General features: G+C 38.1%; 1 protein-coding gene across 1 annotated transcript in view; it reads left to right on the forward strand.

Moving 5' to 3' along the window:
* Nucleotides 1-12,437, forward strand: part of VWA8 (von Willebrand factor A domain containing 8) — a 391,960-nt gene that overhangs the window by 228,026 nt on the left and 151,497 nt on the right. The window contains exons 27-28 of the mRNA XM_036757477.1: nucleotides 10,556-10,664; nucleotides 11,374-11,512. Coding sequence (XP_036613372.1) covers nucleotides 10,556-10,664; nucleotides 11,374-11,512 — 248 coding nt within the window. The remainder of the gene's footprint in view (nucleotides 1-10,555; nucleotides 10,665-11,373; nucleotides 11,513-12,437) is intronic.

Genomic DNA, 12,437 nt, shown 5'->3' on the forward strand with positions numbered 1-12,437 from the left:
TTAAGGGAGATCAGGAAAAACTTCTTGAAGGTCAGACCAACTGAGACTTGGAGGAAGCCAGGAAAGCTGAGGCAGACGAGGCTGGAGTGAAATCCAAGCATTTAGGACAGCCAATGAAAATTCACTGAGTTTGGAGGTGAAGTGCTTTGTGTGAGGAAAAGCAAGGAGACCAGTGTCACTGGAATGCAGAGTTTGTAGTGGGGGATGAGGTTTAAGAACTTTGGAGAGAAAGAAAGGGCCAGGTTATGGAAGGCTTTATGCCTCCTAGGTGCAATAGGGAGTCACTGGAGTTCATTAAATTGAGGAAGACTTTGGCTTTAGATCAGAATGATCACTGATTGGGGAGGAACAGGAATGAATAGAGACTTGAGGCAGGGAGACCAAGCAGTAGGCTATTGTAGTAGTCCTAGCATGAGGTAATGAGGCTCTACACCAGGATGATGGCAGAGTTAGAAGAAAGAAGAGGGAATGTGCAAAAGAGGTTGAGAAGGCAGAATCGATTGGATATGGAGGAGTCAAAGATGCCACTTAGATTTGGAGCCTTAGTGACTGGTGGTGCCCTCCCCATAATAAGGAAGTTTAGAAGAGGGAAGGATTTGCCAGCAAGGATGAATTCAGTTTGGAATGTATTGAGCTTAATGATGTCTACATCTAGTTTAAGATGTCCAATGGAGAGACAGATATGATTTTCACAAAGTTACACTTGAACACCATTCTCTTTATTCCATTTCTAGGGCTCTTTCCACTCTTTCTCTGGGAATGGGAAGCACTTTGCATAATAAGCTGTAATACAGAACAAGAATGCATTTCCTACTTTTTGACATTTGTAGCCAGAATGGCCTTTGTTTTCTTTGAATGACTCAGCTTACCTCATTGAGCCTCTGGACACTGTGGCTTGCTCTTCCGGGGCAGGAAGCCCAAAGAGCATTCCAGGAAGCAGACAACTTCCTGTGTGATGAGTCATGGGGCTGGCTGAGGGGAGGTGTTAACGGCTACGCTAGGGGGAGGGGCCAAGTCAAGAACCAATCGGCCCTGGTCGTTCAGGCGGTGCTTGATGATGTCAAAAACTCTATAAGAGGGGAGAGGACAGCTTGAAGATCCTCTTTTCCTTTTCCGGTTGGAGCCAGAGACAGTTACAACGACAGTTACAGCGACAGTTACAGCGACAGTTACAGCTACAGTTACAGACACAGCCACAGCTGAAGCAGGAGCTGCCAGTAGCAGAGCTGACCTACGGGAGAAAGCTGAACAAAGACTTCAGGCCAGTGAGTAATCTTATTACCATAGAGGGGGAAACATGATTTTGCTTTACGCAATCATGCTTCTCTGTAGCCTCCTGGTTACTCTTTCAAGGCGTACTTATTGGGCCTGGAAGCTTTTGATCAATATATCAAAATGGGGTTGCTGGTTCATGGGTTGGTTACTGTGGAGCCTAAATAAATGTTTTGATTCTTCTGCCTTCTACTTTGAGAGTTTCTTATATCCGGCGGTTCCGAACGTTTCAGACATGTTTATGATCCTCTTTGAGATTATAAACTCTGCCCTCCTAATACAACATTGTCGAACCTTTCCATGTTGCTTTTCTTGCCTTATTAATGGTCGCAGGAGCAGTTTTCAAGAAAGACTTGGTAAATACAACAGACACAAATTTCGTATAACATGATGATGCATTTGTTTCCAGAACCCCTGGAAATGTCTGGGGGACCATAAGATTCAGTAAAATAGTATGAAGACTGACAGTGCACCACTAAAGAATAAAGTTGACACACAGCTCTTGACATGGCCATTGCTTTACCTACAGTCTTAATGAGATTAGTTCTGTTTATTTGAGATTACAGAGCATTCATTTTCGGTTCTGCAATTAAAATCCTACTACGTGCAAAGTACTGTATTAGATGCTGGAGATGGAAAGAATGTAGTGAAGTGTAGTTCTGGCTCTTCCTGCCTTTCTTTGTTACATCTGTAATGATCCCAGTGCTAGGGGTTTTCCTGGACTCTTCAGCTCTTCTTGCCTGTCTTTGAAGAAAACTTGTCACCATTTAGACTCTTCCAATTGAGCCACAGGGAACTTTCTCCTTAAAGTGAGCTCTCCTGAGAACCACTTCCTTTGGCATTGCTGGCCTCATCACCATTAACACAATGGAAGTCGGCTCGAGCAGAGCAGTTGTTAATTACTGCAGCATGAATATATTCCCAGTCACTTGTGACTTCAGGCCCATATAGGCATAAGCAGTCAGCCCCCCAGTCTCTTTGGAGAAAACACAATTCACTAGATAATTTTGGCAGAAAGACCTTCAAATTATTTAAATTTTTTAAAAAATTAGAATAAAATAAAATTTTAAAAAATTAAAAAAAATTATTTACAAAGAAAGTGCCTCTTCTAGTTTTTCATATTTCTTTTCACAGTGAATAGCTTTATTTTCTCACAACTTTTGCGTGTGTGCCACAGCACAGAATTTAGCTAATTTTTATACTTCTTTGCTGCATCATAGAACACACCCCTCACAGCCAACAGTGCATCTCTGTACGTCTTAGACTAGCTTCATTTATCCCAAGTACCTTTTTTAGGAGGTATTTGTTTAAAATTGACTTACTCAGTTGCAGTATTAATTGCAGTTGCTTTTCATTGGACAGAAACTATTGACTCTTTGTAATGGAGCCATCCGTTATAACACTTCAGTTCAACTTCCCTCTTTGGAAGAATTCCACTGTTTTTTTTCTTTCAGAACAGGACCATATATTAAATTTCTGTTTGTCCTCATTTAGGGAGAAGTGTTCAGGTAGTTTTGTTGCCTACTCTGTTTTGTACCTTCGGGGGTTTGTTGTTTTTGTTTTATTTTTAATTTTATTGTTTTCTTCAGGTATAATGGTAAGATCATAATCTTAGAGCTGGGAGGGACCTCAGCCCAACTCCCTCATTTTACAAGTGAGAAAAATGAGGCCAGTGAGTTGAAGGGGCCTGCTTAAAGGACACATAGGTAATTAAGCACAGAGTTAGGGTTCAAACTCATATCTATGTCCTGAAAATCTAGCATTTTCTTTCCGCTGTACTCTCCATACTTCTTGTCCTCCTTCATATCATCTGCCTTGCAGCCCTGAGAAAACATCCACCCTGAAACTCTGCCCTCCTGGTTAATGATTCCCTGCCTAGACCACTATTTCAGGATCAGCCCCATGAATCCTCCACCTCCTCTTCCAACTCTACTCTCCGGACTTCTTTTCCTCATCCTGGATAGGCTTCCTTATTCATGCCCCCTTTCGTATACTTCTTTATGTGTTCTCTTCCCCTTAAAATGCAAGGTTTCCAAGGGCAGGTTCTGTCTTGCTTGCATTTGAATCCCTGGTGTTTACCAGTGGCCTGGCATATAAAAGCACTTAATAAATGCCCTGTCTGTTTGTCTATACCATACTGTTTCTTGTATATCCATGTGGATGTCTGAATAGTACCCTTTTTCCCCTTGTAATAAGTTTTCCTCGCACCTCAGTTTTTTTCAAATAAACCCGTAAAATTGATATGCAACTTTAGCATTTTGTAGTTCCCTTTTTATTCTTGCCTTCATTTTCACTTCATAGAATTACAGTTTGTTGTAGTGGAAAGAACATTGAGCATGGAATCAGGAGATGGAGTTGGGCTCTGCCATTAGCTAGGAATGTGACTGGACAAATCACTTCAGCTCTGGGCTTTAGTTTTCTCATCTATACAGTGAGATTATTTCAGCTCCGATGTTCTCTGTTTGTGTGATTTTACTTTTGAGAAATATTCAGAATTCATTGCTAATGGCAAAGAGATATGTTATTGGGTTTGGTTGGATTTTTTTTTGTATTTTTTTTTGCCTCTTATCATCCCTGTTTTCCATTCTTGTATTTTATTATGGAACAACTTTACAGTTATTTTATCTACTGTTATCTATATTATGACATGCTTGACAAAAAAAAATCCAGCGCTATATAAGACTTCTACAAGTCAAAAAAGAAGTTATGTAGGTCCGTAGTTTGTGTATCTTTTTCTTACCTCATCATGCACTGTAATGTGATCGTTTATCACATTTTATCATGTCAACACCACACTGCTCTAGCCACCATTTGCCCTTGAAGAAACACAATAGTATACAATAGGTAATGTCATATGATGATAAGATTGCCTTAGTTTTCTCATCTGTAAAATTTAGGATTTAGCACTAATTTAAATTGCACTAAATTTAGCACTAAAAAGAATTGTTAGTAAACTAGGATAACTGAGGGGTGGAATTTCTTTTTATGAAGAATCTTCAGAATGGAAAAGATATCCATCTCCTGTGGATATTCAAGGGATAGCTCCAACCAGAAGGAAAGAAAAGAAGTAGAAATATTCTGAGATCCCTCCAGCTTTACATTTCTAAGATCACCACAAACAAATATTTTTGAATGACGGAAAGATTGGGAATTAGTCTTATGGAATTTGTACCCATCTTTTAAAACCCATCTCAAATGCCACATCCGGTTTGAAAGCTTTGTTGGTGCACTCCCTACTCTAGTCAGTCACAGTCTCTCGTGGAATTGTTTTATCTAATAAGTTATTATATAGTAATATATACTATGTAAGAATATAGTACATGTTATCATTTCCTATGTGTCATTAGCATCATCGTTGTCATATATAGCATTTATATAGTTCCTTAAAGTTTGAAGACTATTTTAGTTATACCATCTAGTCAATCCTCATTACAGCCCTATGAAATGGGTGCATCTATTATTGCCGCTTTGCAGGAGGCACCCGAGGCTGAGAGCTAGTTGTCCCAGTGGTTAGAGCGCCAGACTTGAAGTCAAGAATACCTGAATTCAAATCCTACCTCACACACTAGCTGTGTGGCTTTGGACAAGTCACTTAACCTGTGTCAGCCTCAGTTTCCTCATCTGTAAAATGGAAATAGCTCATCGCAGCCGCCTCACAGGGTTGTTTTGAGGATCATTTGAGATGACAGCTGCAAAGTACTTTGTACACCTTAAAGTGCTACATAAATGCTAGTTGTTGTTGTTGTTGTGTGACTTGCCTACAGTCAGACAGGTTTTGACCTTGGTTTGGACTGTCTCCAGGTCCAATGCTCTGCCACGCCATTTAGCCTCTCTCTCTCTCTCTTATGCTCTCTACTATACTGTAAGCTCCATGAAGTCAGGGACCACGTCTTTTCCAAATTTTGTATCTCCCACGATGTCTAGCATAAGTTTTTTCCATGCCTAGTAGGCACTTAATAAATATTTGTTCCATGCATGTTGCAGATGATCCTAGTATGTGTTGTTAAAGTCTTGAGAAGTATGGAAGTATGGAAAATCATGAAATCTTAGGAGAGCTGCTGAAGTTGACATTTTTAGCTTTCCTCTCGTAGATGGCATTCAGTAAGGAATTTTTGAGGGTCTGTCCACCTTCCTAAAGAGGTCCGTTGGGTTTTCATGAAAGCTAGTAATTCTTATAGCTAAAAGATGTTCAAATAAATTGATAATAATAGCTATGTCAATAACTTCGAGATTCGTAATACCCATAGAAAGATCCAAATCTTTTTCATATGTTTCCTTTATAACATGGAAACAGCTCTGGCAAATATCCAGAGAAAAGCAGAAATTTGCCAGAACATACTCTCAAAATCTAAAATCACTTCTTTTTATGGAAACAAACTGAGACGGACCCATCATATGTCATTTAGATTATGGACCATTCTTCATCTTGGTTTCTGTTCATAGGCGGCAGTTTAGAATATTGCATGTACATTTAGAAAAGACAATTTTTCTTTCTTTTTTTCTTTAACCTAGCTCAGTGACTGGACTTAGGCCATAGTATAGCTGTTCACTTAACTTTTGTTTGAAGGTTTCATTTGTCCTCCAGCTTTTGATTAAGATTTCCACAGAGGATTAAGAAACATCATAGCACAGGAATTGGAGGCTGTGACAGATCGAGTGCCTCATAGTTTTATGAAATATGAATTCGTGAATGACACTTAAAATGAAAAGTTGTACTATTTATAGTTTCTAAGTTTCATCTCCCTTCTCCCTTGAAAATCAAAGCCAGACTTCATTCCTATAAAGACTTTTTGAAAAAGTGAAATAAAACAAGTGACAAGGTTTTAAAGCTATGGGAATTGCTGTTATTATTTTTATTCCATTGGTATGAAAAAATTCAACCTGGTTAGTGGTGGATAACTAGAGGTTTCAGTAATGGAATTCAGAGTATTTCACATCAAGGTAACCAGTTTGGGGTTAGCCTGAATTAGTGATGACTGTATTATAAATCCCATACCTTGGTTGCCTACCACAAAATAATGGTCTTGATCCCGGAAGAATTTCCTCTTCCCCTCTGCCCACTTAGGAGAAGTGGGAAGAGATGGTGACAGCCAAAGTCCCTCACTGTTTATGGGGGAGCTTTTAGTAAAAACAGGACATAGACTTCCGCAGGCCCCCATGTGGTAGACATCTTTGCACAGTCTCTCTTTGGCTCCTGAAATGGCACTTTGGCTGGTTTTGAATCTCTTTTGCAGCAGAGTAGGGTGGAGTTAGTTTCTAAAATATCATGAACATGTATGTGTCTTTGTGATCCAGCAGTTGCTGCCAATAGTGCTTCCTCATCAAGTGGTTCCGGCCTCTCTCTATAGTTCTTGAATGTGCTCTGCTATTCCCAACCCAACAACTTGCCCAAATTATTTTTAGATGCCTGTAGCAACTGGGCAATGTGTAATTTCCATGATTTTAAAAAATGAGTTGGCAGAGACCAACAAGATTTTTAACAGGTCATAAAAAGCATCCTTCCCAACTGGCACTAGCTACAGAGAATAAGAATCTCACCTTAGATTACTTTTGACATTTGCAACAGCTGGGGTAGAATCATAGGTTAAGAGCTGGAAAGGGTCATATAGTCCAGCCCCCTTGTTTTCCAGCTGAGGAAGCTGAGGCTCAGAGAGTTTACTTCTCCAAGATCATGGAGATAAATTGTAGGGCCGTTATTGTAACACAAATTGTGTGACTCCAAAGCTGTGTTTTCTCCTACTCTATCATGTTTCTTTCATACTCATAAAATATCTAAAACATGTTTTAGGACCAACTTTTGATGTGATGTCATTATGCTAACAAGTAAAGAGATAAAATGCCTTTATTAAGCAATTACCATGTGTCAAGCAGCGTGCTAAGCACCAGGGCTACAAATACAAGAAAGCAAGAACAGTCTTGGCGGAAGACTGAAGGGGCGCTTGAAAGTGGAGAGGGGATGAGGCAGAAATATCTGGTACAACAACTCTGAGAGATAGGTGCTATTATCATCTCCACTTTACACTTGAGGAAACAGTCTGAAAGCAGTTAAGTGACTTACCTGGAGTCACAGAACTAGTAAGTGTCTGAGACAGGATTTGAATGTCAGTTTTCTTGCTTCCAAGCCCAGTGCCTCTCCACTACACCACCCTCAACAGTGTAAATTTTAACCCAACTGTTATTAGCCATCCCTTGGACTCAACTTTTCATCTTCCCTTTCTCTGCCTTTGCTCTGGTGGCCTCCCCATCTCCCAGACATGCTCAAGACATAGAAGTGAGTAGGGGGAACATTGGAACCATGGGGGCCAGCCTGCTGTGCACAGAGTGGGGTGATGGAGGTTTGCATACAAGGATCAACAGTTTGAATAAATAACCCATAGAGTTGGTAAGGCAGTACCTGTAGCTTGGAAAGATTCTGGATATGGATATTGTAAACTAGACCTAAAATTGAAAAGGAAGAGAATAGACTGGGTTGCCTGTGGGAAACTGCACACTGTTTTTAATCATCCTAAGCATTTACTTTTTTTACCATATATTTCATGTGTACATGTTCATGTGGCCTCCCCCAGTAGAATATAAGCTCCTTAAGGGCAAGAACTTTTTCATCCTTGTTTTTGCATTCCCAGCACCTAGCATAATGCCAGGCACAAAGGAGACAAGAAGCTCGTTGATTGGTTTTGCATGATTTACACTGATAATGCCAAAACTGATGTGATTCAGCTCCTCCTGTCATCAAAACCACAGATTTTGATGTAGAAGTAACCTTAGAGGTTCTCTACTCCAACGCCCTCACTTTATATACAAGGCATTTGATAGTCTTTAAACCAAGGTCTCTGATTCAATTCATTACTTACTGGGAAAAGATTTCTCATTTAGAATACCAATAGCTAAAGTAATGTTTATAGTATAAAAATTCTGATTCTTAGCATCCTTTGCTACATCTTACCTCACTACCACCGTAACTGGATCAGTGGAAGTGATATGTAGGCACAGTAACATATTTATTTTTTTATTGGTTCATCACTTACTATGGCCAAAATTTCATCACCAAATAACCAAGCTACTAATGACAAGCCTTTCCATAATCTGTCAGTCAATTAGCATTTATAAAGTGCCTACTATATGCCTGGCACTGTGCTAAGCATTGGGAATATAAAGAAAGTCATAAGGCTGATAAACTTCTCAAGCTACAGAGACATGCTTATAATATTTCAAAGAGAAAGCAGAAATAGTAAATCTGGCAGTGTTCCTTCACTTCTAATAGAAGAGTGGAGCAGAGGAGAGTGGGTGGCCTAATCACAATAACAGAGTTGTGATGAATATTTACAAATGGACAATTTATTTTTGAATAGTAGGTAAAAAGACTAATTTTTCTTTCTATCAATAACATACATTCTTATGAGAGGTTCAGGTCATATGAGCTAAGCTAGAGTCTTAGAACATATTCTTTTTTATTTTCATTCTTCTCATCCAAAGCATTTTCACTTGTAAAGGGAAGAAAGAACATAGTAATGTTATAGGCAGATTTAATTAGAATTTCATTTTTTCAATCATTTCTAGACAAAAAAGTGTCCAAGCTTTATATTATCTGTTGGAGTTTACAGATGGAAAAACAAAATTTCAGTGTCTGTTACTGTAGAGCAAATTTTAATATACATATATGCACACACAGAGACATATGAATATATATATATATACAAATAAAGTATGTATATGTACTATTTTAAGCAATCACTATTGTGCTATAAGAAATGGGGATGATACAGACTTCATAATTACCTGGAAAAACCTACATAATATAATGCTGAGTGAGCAGAGCAGAACCAGGAGAACATTAGACACAACCACAGATATATGGATTCTGTGATGACTAACCCTGAAAGACTTCACTCTTCTCAGCAATTACAAGGTGCAAAGACAACCGCAAAGGACTCATGATGGACAGAGCTATCTATATCCAGAGAAAGAACTATGGAGTAGGAATTCAGATTGAGGCACACTTTATGCTCCCCTTTTTTTCCTTTGTTTTTTTTTCTCTTTTGTTTTTGTTTTTGTGTTTTTGGTTTTGTTTCTTCTTTCTCATGATTCATTCCATTGGTCATAATTCTTCTTTACAATATGACTATTGTGTAAATAAGTTCAATGCGAGGTTATATGTAGAAGTTATTTTGGATTCCATGATGACTTGGGGAAGGAGGGGGGGAGGTGGGGGAAGAAAATCTGATACTCAAAATTATGTAGAACTGAGTGTTGTAAACCAAAAATAAAAAATCTCAAAAAAAATAATCAGCACTCATTTTAAATACCCATTTCAATGAATATCAGTGTATACATTTTTCAATAAACCCTTTCATTCTTAGCTAATTATTGTTTTCTATTATTAAAAGATCCATAGAAGAGGTAGTTCTATTTTTTTTCAGTGCTGTTGAAGAGAGCACTAACTCACAAGTAAATAAATAATTTCTTTTCCACAACTTCATCTACATTGAGCCTTTAGCATTGTGGCAAAAATGGATAGAGCACCAAACTTGGAGTCAAAAAAAAAAACTCCAGATTCAAATCTGATCTCACTTACTAGCTGTGTGTGTCTAGGCAAGTCACTTAATCTCTTCCTGCCTAAGTTTTCTCAACTGTAAAGTGGGGGTAATAATACCTCCTACCTCCCAGAATTATTGTGAGGATAAGGAGAGATATTTGTAAAGTGCTTTGCATACCCTAATACACAATATAAATGCCAGTGTTAGGAGGAGGAGGAAGAGGAGGAGGAGGAGGAGGAGAAGAAGGATATTGTGCTGCTAAAACTACTGTTCCAAAAGGGATTGGAGTTAGGTATAGAATCTAAATATTTTGACTGACATTTGAAAATCTAGTAGATTTTTCAGTTTTTCTGGATTAATCAGCCTCTTTGTATAGCACTCAGAAACATTGAATGTCCTTTCAAATCAGAGAAATCAAATTAGAGGAAGATTATGCTAGTTGTTTTGATAACTGAAGAAAAATGTCTCACTGCAAACTGTTCCTATTTGTCCCTTGTTTGTAAATAGAGCAGACTATTATTGCATTTTTAATTCCTGCGATGGAAGAATTTATTTTTCTTCTTTTTTATAATGTGTATATAATTTCATCCTAGCAATGATATCTCTAACCAAGAAAATTATTTTAATGTATCCTTATTAGGAAAATACTTATTGAAAATTGATCATGTCAAATGGTAATGGATTAAAGTATTCTTTTCTTTAGCTTCTAAACGATTACATAGATTTACTTTTCACATTTTACTTGATAGGTTACCATTGCCAGAGCAGACATTCATGGGCTACTGGACAATTAATCAGCCAAAAAATGGAATGCAAAAACTTTTGAGTCCAGCAGAAACTCATCTCATCGACATAAAGGTTAAATTTTCTATTATTTCCTCATTAAATCTTTTAATTATATAATATAGTCTTCTTATTTTCTGTGGAAAAATCAAACAACCTTAGAAATTACTTTAATCTTGTTTCCTTCTTGACCACAGCATTGCGGTTTCCAGGCACCTCAGGAATCATACTGGCCTAGGCTTTTTTATTCCATATCCTCAAACATGATTCTATTTGCTACGGACACTTGCTAGTTTTTAGAATAAGTTTTACTCCTGGTTTGGCCTTGGAATCATCCTGTCCTTTTGAAGATTATGGAATAGGAATAAGCAAGACCTCAAAAAGCCCTTCAGGAACCCAGGAGCATTTGGGTAGTAGGGTCTTCTTTGCTTGGGCAATCACTTCCTTGTTATTTGTCTTATTGGTAGACTACTCAAACTCCATAATTGAGGATTCTCAGATTGCCACAAATTAAGTACTTTGGACTGGATTAGTTATTTGCAGAGCATAAATACATAAGCCTCTTGTTTGACCATTGGGTCTGTTTTCATGATGCCTGTATTTGGTCATAGTGTGCCATCCGGATCTAAATTACCTCAGGGAGAAAAGCAAACCATGATTTCAGGAATCAAATGAAACAAATTCATTAGACTATGAATTGCTCGGGTAGGCTGGAAGGACCTTAAATTTTCTAGAAATTGTTGGTTGAAAATTATCAACTAAATTACTTAACTCTTTGTTATAGGGTCCAGTGCATTTAAGCTTCGAAGAATATCCTTTAGAGAGACATGAAGGTAGGACCCTAACTTTTACTGAAGAATGTGCTTCTTGGAAATTGCCATTGGATGAAGTTAACTTCGTCTGTGACATTGCTGTGGCACAAGGTATGTTACTCTGCTCTTATAATTTTCCTTCTAACGTTGGCTGGTTTGTGCCTTTTTAAAATGAGATCTGTATTAAAATCATCGTGTAGAGGTCAAGAACTATGTGGTAGATTCAGTTATGGTCATATTTTACTTTCTAGTTAAACGTATTTTAAAACTAACTTTCCTAATCAGCCTAGCAACATGATTGTATGAGAGCCACATAAGCACTACTGAATGTGTGTGTATGTCTGTTTTTCATTACAATTGTAGCATGAAGTCCAACACACTCAGGCATTTGCCAAAAATAGAAAAACAAAAAGGAGAAACATTGGATTCCTAGGCTGTGATTCCATTTTGGTGATAGCATGAAGCATGAAGGCAGAGCTGGAGGGACCTACAGGATCACAAGACCTGCCTGGTGTAGAAAAGAGGAGACAGTGGCAGAGGGGAAGAGTGTGAATTCTCAGAATGGAGACTTCAGGCTGGAGATAATAGACACATGAGCTGGAGAGAGACCAAGGTTCCCATTTGCTAGAGTTACTCAGGTGATCTAAATTAACCTCAGTCATAGGCTATACTTCTAGCCCAGCAGAAGCCATCTTGCAAAGTTAGTGAACACTAAAAACAAAGTTATAGAAAGATCTGAAGTCAGTCACGGAATTATCACAACTCATTGACATTATGACATGGCAGATACACAAATAAAAATGCTTCTGTTTGAGAATGTTTTACTGAGTTTTCGTTGTTTTTCTGACATGTATAACACTATGCTATGTTATTTTTTTGTAAGATATAGGGCATTGTTTTAGTTTGTGGCTTATTTTGGAGGACATATCAACTAATCATCAGGTATTTATTAAGCATCTACCATGTGCTAGCCACTGCATGTAAGCAAATAGGTGTAAGTATATGCAGCTGTATTATATAGATTCCATTGGACATA

This window comes from Trichosurus vulpecula, chromosome 4, assembly GCF_011100635.1.
Source record: "Trichosurus vulpecula isolate mTriVul1 chromosome 4, mTriVul1.pri, whole genome shotgun sequence".
NCBI lineage: Eukaryota > Metazoa > Chordata > Mammalia > Diprotodontia > Phalangeridae > Trichosurus > Trichosurus vulpecula.